Consider the following 19,655-nt stretch of genomic DNA (forward strand, 5'->3'; position numbering starts at 1 on the left):
TTCCTTAACTTAAATTATCCCACTTACCTTCTGACTTGGGCTTTTCCTTTTTCTATTTCTGTGTCCCTTTCTTTACTTCTTATTCCGTGGCTGGCTGTGTAGCTGTCTCCTTGCATCCTCCTCTCCCTCTTTTCCCCTTCTTTGATCTTCTCTCCCCAGAATTCTTCTATTTTTTCTCTCGCCTGCCACCCCCAACCCGCCTATCCTTTCCCCTGCCTTGCTATTGGCCGTTCAGCTCTTTGTTAGACCATCAGGTGTTTTAGACAAAGTAACACAGCTTTACAGAGTTAAACAAACATAAGAAGAATGTAACACATCTTTGCATCATTAAACAAATGTTCCACAGCATAAAGGGATGTAACACATCTTTAGTATTCCACAACACCCTTTATCTCTTTCTTTCCTTTTTGAGACTGGGTCTCATGTAGTCTGAGCTGGCTTTAGACTCACAACTCACCCAAGACCACCCTTAAGTCTCTGATCCTCCTGCCTGCCCCTCGGAGTGCTGGGTTTTCTGGCACTACCCAATACACAGGGCCATGTTGGCTGTCCTGCACTGATCCTCCAGGGCTCCATGTCCCACAGTGTACTTAGCAGAGGAGATCAAAGGAGAGCCTGAGTTGGGAATGAACCCAGAAATTAAAGGAGGAGTCCAGGATGTGTTCTACAGCTTTACTTCCAGGAATACTCAGCCTCTCCCAAAACTAGTGTTAAGGACTGGCTGGACCAGTATGAATGTTCTAGAAAGAGTCAAGAAAGGGAGCAGTGGCCCGACCCTGCTCAACCTCCTCAGCTTAAGGCATGGTAGCTGATTGGCCAGGGTCCAGTCTTGCTGCACACCCCACCTGGGTGTTTAGGATTTAAGCAGGAGAACATCGAGAGCAGAACTCCTGGTTCCTGCTCCTGGGCACTCTGGCTTACTCACAGAGATGCAGGCTCCACTCCTCCTGGGAATGCTGGCCCTAGTGTCAGTGGCAGCAGGCCTCTGTCCGTGAGTTAAGGGTGTTAGAGTTGATTGGGGGCCAATGGCTTTTTTTTTTTTTTTTTTCCCTTTTGGCCTGTCTTTCCCAAGCATAAACATGGACAAGCAAAGACACGCCCATGGTTTCCTTCGCTTTTTGTCTCCTCTTTTTCCTTCATTCCTTTCCTGGAATGAAAAGCTGAAACACTAAACTTGATCTTAACAACAGCAATAAGATAACTATTAAAATGTGAAAATGTGTAGGCTCTTTGTATCCTGTTCTCTGTAACAGGCCTAATTTTGTCCTTGATACTCCAGCCAGGCTTGGGCTCTCAGTGGTGGTCGCTGGGGAAGCCGGGAGGCTTAGAGCAGGGCGCTGAGACCTGTGCTTTCTCCTTTATAATGTGTGTGTGTGTGTGTGTGTGTGTGTGTGTGTGTGTGTGTGTGTTCATAAAGGCAGGGGCTTGATCTGCTTGGCTTACTGCTGGTTGCTTCTAAGGGAAGGGATTAGCTTTTCACCGAAGGATGAATCATCGTCTCTCTGAAATTCTTTTTCTCCCTTAGTGGAAAGTACTTGGTGACAATACCAGCCCAGCTTGCCTTCCCCTCCACACAGAAGGTTTGCTTGGATCTGAGCCCTGGGAACTACGATGTAAAATTCACTATTACCCTGGAGACCAAGGATAAGACACAGAAGTTGCTAGAACACTCTGGATTGAACAAGAAGAACTTCCACTGTATCTCATTTTCAGTAAGTGCTGACCAGGCCTAAAAGCTAATCCCTCAATTTCCTGGTCTCCTCCCAGGCTGCTCACCATAGTCCAACTTCAAGTATGGTTTCTGCTATGGTACTTTGACTGGGTTTGTCTGGGCTCTGCTAAACTTCAGCTCCAGGTGTGAGCTTACCCACAATTCCCTTTCCCTCGAGTCTCTTTCAGTTCATCTCTAGTCCCTGGTAACACTGCTTCTTCAGGGTGTTCTTAGGACTTCTCCTTTTGACTTAGTTCTCTCCATCTGTTCTCCCACTGCTGGGCTGAGACCGTTGGTTGATTATGTCCCCCGATACCCTACTCCTCCCCAGAGTTCTGCTCTCCTGCCCAGGTCCCCCCACCAGCTGGTGGCATGGAAGAAGTGGCTACAATTCGAGTGTCAGGAGTTGGAAAGAAGCTCAGGTTTGAAGAGGAGAAAAAGGTTCTAATTCAGAGGCAAGGGAGCGGCACGTTTGTGCAGACTGACAAACCTGTCTACACCCCAGGCCAGAAAGGTGAGGCATGCATGTCTAGGGACAGACAAGGCCAGGGGACCGGCTCTGCATCATGATAGAGATTTGTGAATTGGATAGCGGGCTTAGAGAACAAGTAGGGAGAGGTCAGGGAAGTGTGGCGATGAAGCGTTCTGGCCTGATTGTGAGTCTCACTCTAGCAAGAGTGGGAATGGAGTTACTGATGCTTCTGGGTGTCTAAAACAAAGCTTCACTATGTCCCAGTGGGTGGTGTGTCACAAGTAATTGGGTTAATGGTTCTTGTGGGTAAGAAAGTAGCCAGTGTCTGGCTTGAACCTCTGTTGTTCTGCTCATTTTCATTGTGGGTCATTTTACTCTGAGGCCTCAAACTCAGGAGCCCCGGAGAGAAGCTAAGAAACTGTGTGATCTTCACCTGTGTCTCGCATTGGAAAACAAAACATCCTGCTGTCTCCTCAAGCTAATGGGGTTTTCCTGACTCAGAAATAAAACAGGTGGAGGAGCGATTCTGGGAGGGGAACTCTCTTCCCTAATTATGCCCATTTCTTCCTAGTGCTTTTCAGAATTGTCACCATGAACAGCGACTTCATCCCAGTGAATGACAAGGTAAGAATTTAGCCGGAGGAGGGAAAGGTTCCCAGTCTCTGAGAATGAAGAAGAGAAAGTGATGCCGAGCTGTGGGCTGTAGAACACATTCAGGAAGTAATCCTAGCCTCGGGCACTAGCCCGCAGACGCCCAGCCCTGTCTGTGTGGGAAACTGCAAAGGTGACTGGTTTTCAGCCTCACACCCACATTTCTGTTAGCATAACTTAATTCCTGAGGGATGGCTGCATTTGCTTAAAAAGACTCTTCATAGTTGGGGGGTGATGGTGGTGGTGCAAGCCTTTAATCCCAGCACTCAGGAGGGAGAGGCAGGCAGTCTACAGAGTTATAGGACAGCCAGGCCTACACAGAGAAACAAACAGACTTTTCAGGTTGGAGAGGTGACTCAGTGGTTAAGAGATATTGTTGCTGTTCTAGAGGACTCAGGTTCAATTCCCAGCACCCATTTGGCAGCTCACAACCATCTGTGACTTCAGGCCCAGGGATTTTGACATACTTCTGATCTCAGCAGGCACTGCACACATGAGGTGTGCACACATGTGTTGTGTATGCATACATGAAGGCAAAGTGTTCATACACGTAAGACAAATCCAAAGGAGAAAAACTGAAAGACTTTATCTTCAGGGATGATACCAAATGCCTTTGCAGTTCAAATATTAAGACATTGGGGCTGTCCATGTAGCTCAGTGGTTGGACTTTTAGGTTCTGTCTCCAGCATGTACACACACACACACACACACACACACACACACACACACACACACAGAGAGAGAGAGAGAGAGAGAGAGAGAGAGAGAGAGAGAGAGAGATAAATCAGGAGTATACTTAATAAAAAGAAAAAAATAAGAATATCCACTTTTGCTATTTTTTTTAAAAATTAAGAGGCAATGCCAGGCATGGTGGCTCACGCCTTTAATATCAGCACTCAGGAGGCAGAGGCAAGCAGATCTCTGAGTTTGAAGCCAGCCTGGTCTACAGAGTGAGCTCCAGGACAGCCATGGCTACACAGAGATACCGTGTTCTGAAAAACAAAACAAGGGGCTGGAGAGATAGCTCAGAGGTTAAGAGCACTGGCTGCTCTTCCAGAGGACCTGAGTTCAATTCCCAGTACCCACATGGTGGCTCACAACCATCTGTAATAAGATCTGGTGACCTCTTCTGGTATGTAGGTGTATATGCAGACAGAACACTGAATACATAAGAAATAAATAAATCTTAAAAAAAGAAAAGAAAAACAAAACCACCAAAAAAAATTTAAGAGGCAAGATAATAAATAAACTTATAAAATAGTCTGTTTTCTTCTGGCATCACTGAAAGTGGAAAATTGAAAGTGTGATAACACTTAGTAAATATACTCCAATATTCCTCCAATCAATCCTTGGCATCGTGTCTTTTCATAAGTCTTTATTTTTCCTGTTGTGGGATATGGAACCCAGGGTCTGACCAATGTTAGGCAAGCACTCCCCCACAGAACCACTCTCTGATCATAAGTTTTTATAACAGGGTTGATCTTGTTCAGGGTACGCTGTTTTTGTTTTTTTTTTTTTTTTTTTTTTTAATGAGCTTTGGTATTTATCCCTTGATGCCTCATTGCAGTCTTCCTGTATGTTCAAGTGGAGCTTAAATACAGGAAGGGTATTTTTTCTGTTTTCTGTCTCCATGGCTTCAGCGGTTCCTTTTACTGTGTGCTTGTTACAGGCTGGCAGCTGTAACCACATTCTTTCCCAATAGCCTTTCAGTTTCTCTTTCCAATCACCAGTAACCCTTCTATAGTTTGGTACACTGTTGGGTATTGATTTCAAAACTACTATATCAACCAGTGCTTAGACTCTACTGCCCCCTGGAGGTTGATCTCATTAGCTACCCCTGTTACACTGTCTTTCTTCTGCCGGGATTGCTGAAAAGGTTGTGGGTTTTGTTATAAGGCTTGATTTCTCTTCTAAAAGACTCCTCCCTCCCTATTCCATTTACATAGGTCCTTCCTTCTAGGTTGAGAACTGACATTAACTAAAGGGCTTTTACCAAGAAGCTCTGGGACAGAATGACACATTTAAAGAACATAGTGATTTTACACTTGGGAGGTAGAGAGGAGAGGGCTACAGAGTGAGTTGAAGGCCAGCCTGAGCTACATGAGATGACATCTCACTCCTCCACCCTCAAATAAATAAAGGACACAATATTTTATACCCAGACCACTAAAGCACAGCGGAAGTGGGCCAGCGAGATGGCTCAGGGAGTAAAGGGTGCTTGCTGCCAGTCTGATTGATGAACCGAGCTCCAGTCCTTGGGTGCACACGGTGGAAGGAGAGAGCCAACTTCTAGAAGCTGTCCTCTGAAATTCTCTCTCTCTCTCTCTCCCTCTCTCTCTCTCTCTCTCTCTCTCTCTCTCTCTCTCTCTGTGTGTGTGTGTGTGTGTGTGTGTAAATATAATAAAACATGACCAAGGCAAACTGATGATTGCTCCTCTGGCTAACTGGCCTCCTCCCTGACTCTTGACCCCTATGTTAAGAAAGTACTTTTTAGCCGGGCGTTGGTGGCGCACACCTTTAATCCCAGCACTCGGGAGGCAGAGGCAGGTGGATCTCTGTGAGTTCGAGACCAGCCTGGTCTACAAGAGCTAGTTCCAGGACAGCCTCCAAAGCCACAGGGAAACCCTGTCTCGAAAAACCATAAATAAATAAATAAATAAATAAATAAATAAAATTTGACCATGAGTGAAAGTGAGGTCACTGCTATCCACAGGCCTTGGGTGTCAAAAGAAGGTGCTGGGAAATGACTTGCTCCCAAGAGGAGGCTACAGCGTGGGAGTCCAGGGTGTTAACATTTCCCTTCAGGGACTGGAGCTGCAGTCCTTCAGACTTTAGGACTGGTGATCCTCTGAGAAAATCTCTTTCTTTCTCTACTGGCTGAGTCTTTGACCCCACTGTTACCCTTCTCAGGGCACAAAATAGCCAGGTAGAAGACGGGTAGAAGCCAGAGGGGAAGGAGGAGTCCTCTGTCCGGGGTGCTTTTAGCCAGCCTGCTAACCTGTGCTCTCTGGTTCCCTTTTCAGTACTCCATGGTGGAGCTGCAGGTAAGCAGAATGCCTCTTCTCCTGGGATCTGGGAAAACAAGGTGAAGGCAGAAACTATCCAACCTTGGCCCAGGGTTTCCAGACCATGCCCCAGCACCAGGAAGCCATAGGTCCACCCATATTCTTTCCATTGCCTTATGCCCCCTGGCCTGTGCACTGAGACCTAAATCTCTGTCTATAAGGACACCGGGGCTCTGACTCCTCTCTATGTAATGTTCACTTGGCCAAAATGTTGTTTGTCTTTGTTTGTCTCAGGTCACAGCACCTTTCAGACAGAAACTCAGCAACGGAATACACAAATACTTTGAGAAATGTCCCAAAGTTCGAGGCCAATGTAAAAATATTGTATTTTTAGACAAAATTACCCATGTTTTAGGCTGCTTCCAATTAGTTAGTTCCCCCAGCCTTGTTTCTTAAGAAAGACTAAACAGGAGCAAGCACTCCTGATGAGTAGGACTTGAAAGTTTGTGTGTTTTCTGAAGCCAGCGATAGCACCTATACAAACTCAAAGAGAAAAGGGTTTCTCTTGAATGAGGCTGGATTTACAAGTCATAAATCACATAGACAGCTACTTTTTTTTTGGTAAATAATCTGTATTTTTTTGATTCCCTGGGATGGGAGTTAAAGATAGCTGTGAGCCACCATGTAAGTGCTGGGAATTGAACCCAGGTCCTTTGGGAGAACAATCAGTGATCTTAACTGATGATCCAGCTCTCCAAACCCTGCCTCTTTTTCTTGGATGAAGCCTGATGAGCACTGGGTAGGATTTGTTCTGCTTTTTGCCATGCAGAGAGAGTTGCAAGCCACATCATGCAACTTCTCTTTATTTGGACACAGGACCCAAATACCAACAGGATTGCACAGTGGTTGGACGTGGCACCTCGGCAAGGCATCGTAGACTTATCCTTTCAACTGGCACCAGAGGCAACGCTGGGCACCTATACAGTGACAGTGGCTGAGGGCAAGACCTTCAGCACGTTCAGTGTGGAGGAGTATGGTAGGTGGGGAACAAAGACGGCAAGGCACTGGGCACAGTCTTGATTCAAAATCAGCAAAGGCAATGTCAAGGGGGAAGGGATTGTTTGTTCATGTTTTTAATCCGTGCTGAGTCTAACTTCAAGACCATTTACTTAAACAGCACGCCATTAATTAGCTAGTTAATTAAATGATTGCTATTGCCATACTCCTTTATCACTTACTAGCTATGCTGGGACCGAGAGTGTTTCTTTCTACTCTCCCCAGTGTTGCCTAGGTTCAAGGTAGATGTGTTGGAACCAAAGCAGTTATCAACTAGGGATGAATTCTTCTCTGTAAAAATCTGTGGCAAGTAAGTTCTGCAGCTGTGGAGATGAAGCTGAGCGGGTGAGAAACGGGGGGGGGGGGGTTATGTAGGTGAGAGGGTGTGGGAGGAGGGGTTATGGGTGAGGGTGTGGGAGGAGGGGTTATAGGTGAGGGTGTGGGAGGAGGGGTCATGGGTGAGGGGTGAGAGAGGAGGCGTTATGTAGGTGATTTGATGCGGCTTTGGAGTCATCCGGGAAGTTTTATAACCACCCATGTCATCTCACTTTCCGTTATTAATTTAGACAAGATTATGGATTTAATTCCTACTCTGCACTGAGTCCAACCCTGAAGCCCCCGGGGAAATAAAAGGAGCGCTGGGTCTGGTAGCGAAGGCCTGTGTTCCCCATTGCCCGGGAAGCAGAGGCAGAAGGATTGAAAGTTCAAAGTCGGCCAGGGCTGCAGAGAAATTTCAAAGCTGTTCCAGGCTCACCATAAAGAAACACAGAAGAGCTGGGGGTGCGGCTCAGTGGTGGTTCAGGGCTTGCATAGCATTTGCAAAGCTCTGGATTGAATCCTCAGTACCGCAAAAGAGAGGGAGGGAAGGAAGGAGGGATCCAGGGAGGGAGGGAGGGAGGGGGAGGGAGGAGGAGCGAGACCTCTGTGTCCATGTGCTTGAATGTAATGGAAACACTCAGGGTCTGAACAAAGATGGGAAGGAAGGAGCTGGAACATGGCAGGACTGTCCGAGCACCTGAGACAGAGCACCTGAGACAGGGGTGTGGGAAAGAAGCGCGCGTGTGTGTGTGTGTGTGTGTGTGTGTGTGTGTGTATCTCAGGGAGTTTCAAATTGTCTCCTTGTGGGTTTTTGTTTGTTTGTTTTAAATCAGGTACACATATGGAAAGCCTGTTCAAGGGGCAGTTAAGGCCTCCGTGTGTCAGAAGGCATACTCTTACTGGTACGGAGAATCAGACCAGGAACAGCCAACTGATAAATGCAGAAACCTCTCAGGACAGGTGAGCAAATGCACTGAAGAGAAAGCCTATCCAGTATCTTTCACAGCATCAGTAAACACCAGCATAAAAAAGTACAGAGTGAAAGCTTTGTTGTTGTTGTTGGTGGTGGTGAAGGTGGTGAAGGTGGTGGAGGTGGTGGTGATGCTGATTGCTGGTGGTGGTGTTTTTGCCCAGATTCAAGTCGAGCAGCAGCACTTCTCACCAGAATGCAGCTCCTCAGTCTGCGCTGGAGCCAGGAAGTTAGCCTTGGCCCCGAGGATTTCCAGTTTCCCTTCCTCTTCTTGTAGCTCGGAGTTGCAAGGATGTTGTGTGACAGTCTGTGTACTGTGTATATTCTCTGTGTAGCCCTGGTGTCCTGGAGCTTACTTTGTAGACCAGGCTGGCCTCGAACTCAGAGATCTACAATGGTGTATTCTCATGTTGCAGCAGAGTTTTCTCTCTTGAAGAAACCGAGGCACAGAGACTTGCAACAAAGGGCTTCCATGGCACTCTGTAAAGTGGAAGGGGGTTAGAGTGCTTCTCTCTCTGATTGCCTCCACAGACTGACGCAGCAGGGTGCTTCTCCGACTCTGTGGACATGTCTACCTTCAATCTCACAGGGTATATGTACAGCCACAGCATTAACATCGTGGCTTCCGTGGTGGAGGAAGGGACAGGTAAGAGAGGTGCTGCTTGACTCACGAAGAAATCAGAGGGGGCAGGGAGGTGGCTCAGTGGATAAAGGAGCCTGCTGCTAAGCCCGATGACCTGAGTTCAATCCCTGGGGCCCACACGGTGGAAGGAGAGAATGAACTCCCATATCCTGTGGCACACATACAACATGACACAAACCCACACAAATTACGTAAGTAAATAAGATGTGAGCTGCCAATAAATAAAATGTAACAGCTACAAAAAGAAGAATGAGAAGGAGGAGGAGAAGAAAAAGGGGGTACCCTGCTCGTAGTCCTTAATCCAGGGAAATCCCAGCAATTCCTGTCATCTATTACCTATCTCCCCCATCTCCCCCAAAGTTTGGGGAGACAGAGTTGATTTGTTTGTTTTTTTAATATTTTTTATTTAAATTAGAAACAAGATTGTTTTACATGTCAATCCCAGTTCCCTCTCCCTCCCCTCCTCCCCTACCCCTCACTAACACCCTACTTATCCAATACTATTTCTGTTCCCCAGGGAGGGTGAGGCCCTTCCATGGAGGGGTCTTCAGAGTCTTTCATACCTTTGGGATAGGGCCTAGGCCCTCCCCCACAGTCTAGGCTGAGGGAGTATCCCTCTATGTGAAATGGGATCCCAAAGTCCATTCCTTCGCTAGGGATAAGTACTGGTCTACTACAAGAGGCCCCATAGACTTCCGAGGTCTCCTCACTGACACCCACATTTATGGGGTCTGGATCAGTTCCATGCTGGTTTCCCAGTGATCAGACTGGGGACCAAGAACTCCCCCTTATTTAGGTCAGCTGTTTCTGTGGCTTTCACCAGCCTGGTCTTGACCTCTTTGCTCATCACTCCTCCTTCTCTGCAACTGGATTCCAGTTCAGTTCAGTTTTTAGCTGTGGGTATCTGCTTCTACTTCTATCAGCTGCTGGATTGAAGGCTCTAGGATGGTATATAAGTTAGTTGTCAATCTCGTTATTGGGGAAGAGCATTTAAGGTAGCCTCTCCACTGTTGCTTAGACGCTTAGTTGGTATCATCGTGGTAGATCTCTGGATTTGTTTTGACATTTGATCAGCTTCATATTTGACATTTGATCAGCTTCCCATGATACCATCCTCTCTGGAATTTTATGTTCAACACGAAGATGAGGCTACCAGGATTCAGGACATGACACATCTGTTTCCTTCTGCAGGACTGGAGGCCAATACCACCCGGGACATCTACATTTCCTCAAAGATGGGATCCATGACCTTTGAAGACACTAATAATTTTTATTACCCCGGTTTTCCCTTCAGTGGGAAGGTATGCTAATTTGTCTTTGCATAGACCCAAACAAGCCAACCAACCAAGCAACAAGCATCAGACACATCAAACTGAAGGAGCCATCCCCACCTCCTTCCTGCTGTCCCAAGTGCTTTGGGTCCCTTTGCGTATTTAATGTTTACAATACTCCTAAGAGGTTGAAACTGTCATTTGGCCCCATTTTACAGATGACAAAACTGAGGCAAGAGAAGGTAAGTGATTTTCCAGAGGTTTCTCACTGCTCCGTTACTATGATTAATCCATCTGCAATGAGCATCTTAACTCCTTTTTTGGTGCCTTCAACATCAGAGTGAAATTTTAGGCCCTTCCTAAGACCAGAGGTGGTGTTGCCATCCACTTCCTCTTCCTAAGGAATGTGTTGGGTCCCCTGGACCTGGGGTTATATGGTTTTGAGCTACAATGTGGGTACTGGGACCTGCACCTGGGTCCTCTGGAAGAGCAGCCAGTACTCTTAACTGCTGAGCCATCTCTACAAACCCCAGAGTCTCCTCTCCTAGTGTCCAGATCTTTGAAGTTAGGAGTTGCAGTATATCTGGGGAAGTCATTTAGGTGGGCTCCTGTGTCTGGGAAGTATTAACACTGCACTTCTCAACAGAGAGCCGTTTTCAGAGCTTTAATCTTTTTCCTTAGAGATTTCTGATTTCATTTGTCTGACTGAATTTCTACTCTCTTGGGAGGCCTCTTCCTCTTCCTCCTCCTCCTTTTCCTCCTCCTCTTCCTTCTCTTTCTCTTATCTTCCTCCTCTCCCTCTCATTTCCCCCTTTTTTGTTCTTCTTGTTTTTTTTGTTTATTTGTTTTTGTTATTTTGAGAGTCTGGATGCTTAGCCCAAGTTGGTCTTGAACTCTGAGTCCTCCTGCCTCAGCCTCCTAAATTCTGGGGTTACAGCCCACCACATCCAACTGCTTACCTTTTTCCTCCAGAGACAGGGTTTCTCTGTGTAACAGCCGTGGCTGTCCTGGAACTTATTTGTAGACCAGGCTGGCCTGGAACTCACAAAGATACGCCTGCCTCTGCCTCCCAGTGCTGGGATTAAAGGCTATGCCACCACCACCTGGGTATCTTTTATTTTTTCTTCACGAAATGACTAACACAATTTTGTGCACCTTTAAACTCACTTTTTCCTTAGTCATCTTATCCACACCAAGGATGGAGCCAGTTGTCTTTAGACCTTAAAGATTACATAACTGGGGAGGTAAAGAAGTCTGTCTTTAAGAAAAAGAAAGAGAGCTGAGGCAGGAGAACCTCAAGTTTGAGGGCAGCTGGACTACATAAGCAGAACCTATAGAAATAAATAAATAAATAAACAAGCATTCACTCAAAATGATGCACAGAGCCTCAGAAGGGGCCTGTGCCAGTGAAAGGCTAAAAAGTTGCATGGCTACACAACCAAGTTCTACGCCAGGCTGTTACTTCTGTGTTTCTAGGCCTGGGTACATAGCCCAGCTGTCAGATATTTGCCTACCATGCACAAACCCAGCTGTGGCTTGAGCCCCAGAATCCCATTAACTAGATGTGCTAGTGCTTGCTTAATCTCAGCTCTTGGGAAGTAGAGGAAGGAGGAACAGAAGTTCAGTGTTATTCTTGGCTACACAATGAATTGAAGGCCAGTCCCCGATACATAAGGTCTCCTCTCAAAACCAAAACAAACCAACAACTTCTGTGTGTTTCCCAAAGCTTGAGTTGAATCTGTCTTTTCCTAGGCTTCTTCCTGAAACGTGTTCTTGGAATTTCTGTTGCCCCTTAACTTGGCCTCCTACCTAGGCCTCCTCCTAACCTGATGTTAAAACCTCATTAACTTTCACCCCTCAGATAAGAGTTAGAGGCCATGATGACTCCCTCCTGAAGAATCATCCGGTATTCCTGGTGATTTACGGCAAAAATGGAACCACCAACCAGACGCTAACTACCGACAATGATGGCCTTGCTCCCTTCACACTGGATACAGTCTCCTGGAATGCAACAGATATTTCTCTGGAGGTGAGCCCTGGGGAGGCAGCATCCCAGGTGAGAAACCTCCCCGGAGGAAAGGTTCAACTTCTCTTTGTAGTTCTCCCGAGGCATGTAGCTCCCACACTGTCATTTGTTCGGCCCACAAAAGGTTCTTAGATTCTTTTTGTTTTAGTATTAACATGAAAGCCCTCATATCCAAATTGCTACACTGCTCTTATAGTTCGTCCCCATTTCTGACTGATGATGGGCCTGAAACCCAGTAGGAAGGGAAGTGGTTCTGAGTGAGGCCTTCTTCTTCTCTTTCCCTCTGAACTTGTGAAAATGACTCTTTGAGGTCAGTTTTCCACCATCGTGACAAAACATCTAAAGTAACCAACTTAAAGAGAGAAAATCTTTAATGTGGTTCATGGTTTCAGTTTTTAGTCCGTGGTTATGTGGCCCTGTTGCTCTGGGTCTGTGGTGGCACAGTACCTCATGGCAGGGGTGGGTGACAGGAGGCAAGTGTTTAAATTCATGATAGCCAGAAAGTGGGGGTGGGGTGGGGTGGGTCGGGGGCAACGCCAGGGCCTAACGTCCCTTCCAGGGCACACTCTATTGGGTTCTATTTCCTAAAGGTTATTCCATCTTTCAATAGTGCCACAGGCTGGGAACTAAGCCTTCAACATCCGGCCTTTGGGGGACATTCACGATCCAAGCATCAGGAGACCTGTGGGTTCTAGATGATGTGTAGAGAAGGTTGGTTATATCAGGGATTAGCTGGACAGCTGAGCAGTGAATGCATGAAGCAGTCACACATTGCCTCCATAGAATGGAGAGTGCTCACTGCCCACCCATCCACAGCGGTCAGCTGGGCAGCTGCTCTTGGTGGACTCTTGTGTATGCCTGTGGGTCGACTGGCTGCAAGCTGGGGTTCCACATCTCTCTCAAATCCCAACCTGTTTGTCCACGTGTGTACTTACAGCAGTGATGGGGTGCAAGGCCCAGAGCTCACTCACCAGGGCTTTTCCAAGTCAATGGTTAGGGTATGCTAACATTCTGCTGCCATCAGTGAGTTCTGTGGCAGGCACATAGGGTAGAACACAATTACTTGGTGAACAATATTGGTACAGGAATATGATAAACTGGAGCCATTGTGGCAGTCACTCAGCAGTACCATTAAGCAAGCACATAAATTTGTCTTGTAGTTAATTTAACTAGATATTTATTCTAGGCTTCAGTCAATTATCCCATTCAGAAATAACTATTTTCAACCTCCTCATCCTCTATACCTAGTTTTCTTATCCCTGAAATATAAACTTGGTTCTGCTTATCTACCCAATCAGAAGGCATATCACTCCCAATTGGCCATTACCTGTCTTCTACATCACAGTGTTCCTGCACACACAAATGTCATTTGTCATTCTCAGGAAATGAAAATTGGAGAGAAAGAGAGGAACGCACATCTTCCTTCCTTCCTTTCTTCCTTCCTTCCTTCCTTCCTTCCTTCCTTCCTTTTTTCCTTCCTCCTCTCCTCTCATCTCATCTCTTCTCTTTCCTCCAGGGCAAGTTCCAGCTGGAAGATTTGGTATATAATCCAGAGGAAGTGCCTCATTACTACCAAAATGCCTATCTGTACCTTCGTCCCTTCTATAACACCACCCGAAGCTTCCTGGGCATCCGGCGGCCGAGTGGCCTGGTGAGGTGTGGCCAGACCCAGGAGGTGCTAGTGGACTATTCCATTGATCCAAAGGATGCAAGCCCAGACCAAGAAGTCATCTTCTCCTACTATGTGAGTTGGGAAGTGGGGGCTTGTGAAAGGGTATCGAGAGTCAGCCAGAGAGGAGAGATAGATAGATGCCTGGATGGAGATGAGATACAGGACATGTGTATAACTTTAGAGACATACTTAAAAAGTTAAGACATCCCAAAGCTGGGTATGGTGGTACATACTTAGACTCCCAGCACTCGGGAGGCAGAGGCAGGAAGTTGGAAGTTCAAGGCCAGCCTGGGCTACATGAAATCCCATCTCAACAAGCAACCAACAAAACCCGGGACAGGTGTGTGGTCTCCATGCCTGTAATCTCAGCATCAAGAAGGCGGTTCAAGGTTAGCTTGAGGTCTACAGCAAGACCCAGCTTAAAAAGCCAAAAGAATAAGAGATACTTACAGTCTTTTTCTCAACTAAGTCTCTGAAGCAGCACACATTTAATCCTTACAGCATGCCTGCCTCGGTTGTGATTCACTGCACTTTAGCAATCAGTGCTGGATGCTGTGACTCGCTCAGGGTTTGCACACACCTGCTGGCAGATGGACTGCACTCCCTTGAAATAAAGCAAGGGATGAGGGATTGAAGACAGAGAGGGTATTTTTTGTTTATTTGTTTGTTTTTACATTCCAATCCCAGTTCCCCCTCTCTCCTCTCCTCCTGCTCCCCCAACCCCCATCTGCTCCTCAGAGAAGGTAAGGCCTCCACTAGGAAGTCAACTAAGTCTGTACAATCATCTGAATTTTTTTCCAGAAACCCATTGTAACTATATAGGAAAACAAAATGAGAATTAACTGAGAAAATGATGGTAGCCATGGCTGAAGCAAGGTGGATGAGTGGGAAGGGAAGGAAAGAGAACTTGGGACTCAGAAATGATTCCAATCTCTATTTCATTGCTCAGTTTTGAATTAGAGTTTTTGTTGGTGCAGATGATTGAACACAGCAAGAATGCTACCATCGAGCTGTACCGCTAGTCTTTCAGTGCCATGCGTGTACACGTGTGCACACATACTACAGCGTGTGTGTGTGTGTGTGTGTGTGTGTGTGTGTGTGTGTGTGTGTGGTATAGTGACAGAGACTAGAGGGCAACTCTGTGGAATTGGTTCTCTCCTTCTACCTTTCTGTGAGTTCTGGGACTTGAACAAAGACTCCAGGCTTCACAGGCTTCTATACTCACTGAGCTATCCATCCTGCCAGCCCTGGACTGTTCCTTTCCTTTCCTTTCCTTTCCTTTCCTTTCCTTTCCTTTCCTTTCCTTTCCTTTCCTTTCCTTTCCTTTCCTTTCCTCTTTCTTTCCTTCTTTCTTTCTTTCTTTCTTTCTTTCTTTCTTTCTTTCTTTCTTTCTTTCTTCCTGAGATAGTTTCTCTGTGTAGCACTGGCTGTCCTGGAACTAGATCTATGGACCAGGCTGGCCTTGAACTCAGAGATTCACCTGCCTCTGATTCCCAAGTGCTGGGTTTGAAGGCATGCGCCACACTGCCCAGATTCTGGACTATATTCACAGCAATGTTATAAAGTGAAAATTGCTATCAACAGCAGGTTCAGCTGGAGAGAAAGCCAGGTACAAACATAAGTAAGTTACTGGCCATTCATGGCGACAGAAGGAACTAGATTCAAATAAGCCTTAGGAGGCATGACCCAGACAATCTTCTTGTTCCCTTCTGCTCTCAGTTTCTGAGACTTTCTCTCCTCTGACTCATTCTGATTACTTCTGTCGTTTCACTGTTTCCAGCAAGCAATAAACAACCATCTTGACCCAGCAGAATGGGGAGGGTGTGCAGAAAGTAAGTCACAGGGGGAATACAGACAGGGTCCTCAGGACAGGGGTGGGAGGCGAGGCTAGGGAGCTGGGCCTGAGGAGCTCTGAGAATCAGGTGGGTGGCTGAGAACTGGCAGTGAGCACTGGGTGGGAGCAGGATGGCCAGGGGGCTCTAGTTCAAGTGAGAGCACGCAGAACGCTTGGGAAGTTGTGTTCTCCTCCCCTCCAGACACCAGATCAGCTCTGGACAGTGTAAGAGTCATTTCCACCCAATCGGATTGTAATAAAAGAATGATTGTGAGGATGGGTTTTTAGCTGACTTTATGCTACAAGAATCATAGAACAATAAAACTCGGAGATCCTAAAGAAGTCCTGGACTTCTACCATCCACCCATTCTGGCTCTCAGACAAGCCTCCTCTTGGAGATGAGCCATCAGGACCTGATAAGCGGAGAGCTGCTAGGTGAGGGACTTTGCAGGCTCTGGATATGTGCGAAGAGCAGGAGTTCATGGTGGGGACACAGACATGGTGGGGACACAGACATGCTCGGCAGGTAGGGCCCAGCGGAAAGAAACTGCTGAGTCTTTGGTTTTTCTTCCTCTTTGATAGGTAACAGGGAAAGGGAGTTTGCAGACAGAGGGGCAGAAACGCCTGAAGGTTAAAGAGAAAGGTGAGTATGAATGCTTGGGGCGGGGGTGGGGGGGGGGTGGGGGTCGGGGTCGGGAGGACAAGCCTGGAGAAGATCTCCTGTGCAGGGAGACAGCTGGAGGAGGACGCTAACAACCCGAGACTAGAGAGAAAGGAGTGGCAGCGTGGCCCCTGCGGCCTCACCGGGCGGGCGCTGGAGAACAGTGTGGGAACAGCGTGCGTGCATGTATAGGGGGCTGCACAGCCTGGCTCTTGTGCCCTCTTCTTTCTCAGGACCGAAAGGCTCCTTCTCCTTCCCTCTGACCTTCACCTCCAGAATGGCGCCTTCCCCCTCCCTCGTCATCTACACTGTATTTCCCAGTGGAGGCGTCATAGCTGACAAAATCCAGTTCTCCATGGAGATGTGCTTTGACAATCAGGTGAGACAGCAGTTGAGAAGAGTAACAGAAAGGAGCTGGGTGAAGGGAAAGTTCTCGTGTGCTATGGAGTTGGAGATGAAGCAAGTTCAGGGCGATCTGAAGGGTACATATGGAAGTTGGTTGCCACGCTGTACCTGTGTCTCTAGTAGTTTAGATCTATGCTGGTCTTTCTTAGTCTTCTTCCTACCCGTCCTCCCCCTTCCCCTACTGGTCTCCCAGCCCTCTCTGCTCCTCCTCTCCCGCCCTCCTAAAGTCACAGCAGAGCTGGGGGTGGGTAAGATGATTGTGAGTTCAGGGACAGTCTATAGCCAGACTCTGTCTAAGAAAGCAGGGAAATTGATCAATATCCCCGCATTTGCTATCATGAAGCTCTGAACAGCAATGTTATAACCAGGCTTCTGCCTTAAGAGGTTATTTTCCTTGTGAGCATTTTACTGAACGAGAATAAGTGACAAAATTAATGGAAAAGGTATTCCTGAGTTCTATATGCACTTTCTTTTTTTAAAGATTTTATTTATTTATTATGTACACAACATTCTGCTTCCATGTATATCTGCACACCAGAAGAGGGCATCAGATGTCATAACAGATGGTTGTGAGCCACCATGTGGCTGCTGGGAATTGAACTCAGGACCTCTGGAAGAACAGCCAGTGCTCTTAACCTCTGAGCCATCTCTCCAGCCCCTATATACACTTTCTAGTTTACATTATTCATATAATTCTTATCTGACCCATGCATTTTATTTATAGATATTGCAATGTGAAATTACTGATACTTTGCTCTGGATTTGACATCCAGACTTAGAATTCCTTCTTTACTCACAGATGTCACAGTTCTTAGGATCAGCAGTCCCTTGGTTAAATGCATTTTCATTAGCTATAAATATTCAAGACCATTATTGCTGAGTGGTCCCTTAGTAACCGGTCCTGCCACAAGTCAAACAAGTTGCGTTTTTTTATTGTAAATTTGTTGTTGACGCTAAAGTGCCAGTCCCTTTCTCCTGTGAACTAGAGCCCATGGAATGCCCATCTATCCCGATGGGTGCACTGCATTTCAGAGAGAGGCATTCTGTCCACAGCATCTTAAATTCAAGTGTCCTCAAAGCAGGAGGAACAGTGTCTGTTCATACGTAGTCAGGATGAAGGTCTGTTTGGGAATGAGTGTCCTTTGAAGCTGGAAACAAACCTTTTCTAACCCTCTCCACCACCCCACCCTGCCCCACTCAGGAAATCAATAAAACAAGCATTTGGCAAAAAAAAAAAAAAAGAAAGAAAAGAAAAAAAGAAGGCATGTTCTGCACCTTCCCTTCTCTTCTCTTTATTTTTGAGACAAGGCCTCACTATGTAGCCTAGGCTGACCTTAAATTTGTGGCAACCCTCCTGCCTCTGTCTCCCAAGTGCTGGGATTATTAGCATGTGCCACCACAGCTGGCCATATATCCCCCTGCCCTCAGTTTTTCTACTGAACTTTATTAGTTGCCCCACTTTTTCTATCTCTGTGTAAACATTCTAGTATAAAAATGTTATAGATATTGTATGTCAATTAAATAGCAATGTTAGCAGTCTGATTAATATTCTACCTTAATTAAAATGTTATGAATATAAAATATATATTATAAATAACAGCGATGGAATGGGTTGGATCCCAGGCAGAGGCATGCTGGCTGATGTTTCAGGTCCTCTTGTTTCACCTGATGTCTGGGATGACAGGACCCCCACCATATAACCTATCTCTTCCCCAGGTTTCCATTGGCTTCTCACCTTCCCAGCAGCTCCCAGGAACAGATGTGGAGTTACAGCTGCAGGCAGCGCCTGGGTCCCTGTGTGCGGTCCGGGCTGTGGATGAGAGTGTCCTGCTCCTCAGGCCAGAGAGGGAGCTGAGCAACAGCTCTGTGAGTGGTCTGGGACTGGGATGGGGCATAGGAGATGATGGAGAGAACAATTTAACCGCATCTGGATATGGGCGTGGGCAGGAGTCCTTGGGAAGCAGCACCCTGATGAAGGGTGCTAGAAAAGCCCTCGTTTGACAGTAGAGCCCTGTATGGGGGCACACGCCTGTAATGTCAGCACTGGAGAGGTTGCGGCTATGGGTTCATAGCCAGCCTGGGCTGTAAAGTGAGGAAGGAAGGAAAGAAAGAAAGAAAGAAAGAAAGAAAGAAAGAAAGAAAGAGGGAGAGGGAGGGAGGGAGGGAGGAGGAGGAGGGAGAAAAAGAAAAAAGGAAGGAAGGAGGAAGGAAGGAAAGAAAGAGATAAAGGTATTTGAAAAACATAGCAATCACAGTAATTTGGATGCTAGGAAGGAGGAGGGTGAAATAGGAGGGACCAGGCTCTGGGAGCCCCACAGAGGTTACCATGCAATAAACAGAAGAATCTATACATGAGAAGTGAGATAGCATGAGCGGTGGCAGCAGAATGGGAGTGGTTCCCACCGGCTGCACTGAGTCGGGCTTGTTCTCCTCCCCTCATCGCAGGTCTATGGGATGTTTCCATCCTGGTACAATTATTACCCCTACCAAGTGGCTGAATATGACGAGTGCCCAGCATCCGGCCCTTGGGACTTTCCTCAACCCCTCATTGATCCTGTGCCCAGAGAGGGACTGAGCAGGCACTCCATCATCTGGAGACCCTGGTTCTCCGAAGGCACGGACCTGTTCAGTTTCTTCCAGGTGGATGCCCTGACACTTTTGTTCTTTTGAAAATGGTGGTTGTGGGAACCAGGGAAGGGAAACCCACATCTGAGACAGCAGAGCGGCTCGCATGGGCACTGGCAGGAAGGGCTGTGGGAGAGGCTCTGTCATGTGGCCAGTCTCACGGGGCTCTTCTGCCTGGAGAACTTGTCTGGTGAAAGAACCATTGTGTGAGGCTGTCTTAGAACTGTTTCTGTGGCCCTCTCAGGGGACACTTGAGAAGGAACGGAGGGGGAGGTAACCCAGATGTCTGTATTGTATAGAACAGTTTATACATGTTTTAAGAGCAGGGCTTGGGT

The 19,655-nt window shown here is 46.9% G+C and overlaps 1 protein-coding gene across 1 annotated transcript in view; it reads left to right on the forward strand.

Annotated features, from left to right (window-relative positions):
• The first annotated feature begins 731 nt into the window (after positions 1-731).
• The window catches only part of A2ml1 (alpha-2-macroglobulin like 1), a 41,147-nt gene continuing 22,223 nt past the window's right edge, over positions 732-19,655 (forward strand). Inside the window, exons 1-16 of the mRNA XM_035449021.1 lie at positions 732-799; positions 1,526-1,712; positions 2,063-2,225; positions 2,755-2,807; positions 5,858-5,878; positions 6,716-6,875; positions 7,121-7,205; positions 8,047-8,173; positions 8,715-8,829; positions 10,018-10,127; positions 11,959-12,126; positions 13,640-13,867; positions 16,212-16,272; positions 16,524-16,669; positions 18,412-18,561; positions 19,141-19,335. Coding sequence (XP_035304912.1) covers positions 732-799; positions 1,526-1,712; positions 2,063-2,225; positions 2,755-2,807; positions 5,858-5,878; positions 6,716-6,875; positions 7,121-7,205; positions 8,047-8,173; positions 8,715-8,829; positions 10,018-10,127; positions 11,959-12,126; positions 13,640-13,867; positions 16,212-16,272; positions 16,524-16,669; positions 18,412-18,561; positions 19,141-19,335 — 2,037 coding nt within the window. The remainder of the gene's footprint in view (positions 800-1,525; positions 1,713-2,062; positions 2,226-2,754; positions 2,808-5,857; positions 5,879-6,715; positions 6,876-7,120; positions 7,206-8,046; positions 8,174-8,714; positions 8,830-10,017; positions 10,128-11,958; positions 12,127-13,639; positions 13,868-16,211; positions 16,273-16,523; positions 16,670-18,411; positions 18,562-19,140; positions 19,336-19,655) is intronic.

Source organism: Cricetulus griseus, chromosome 8 (genome assembly GCF_003668045.3).
Source record: "Cricetulus griseus strain 17A/GY chromosome 8, alternate assembly CriGri-PICRH-1.0, whole genome shotgun sequence".
In the NCBI taxonomy this organism is placed as follows: Eukaryota; Metazoa; Chordata; class Mammalia; order Rodentia; family Cricetidae; genus Cricetulus; species Cricetulus griseus.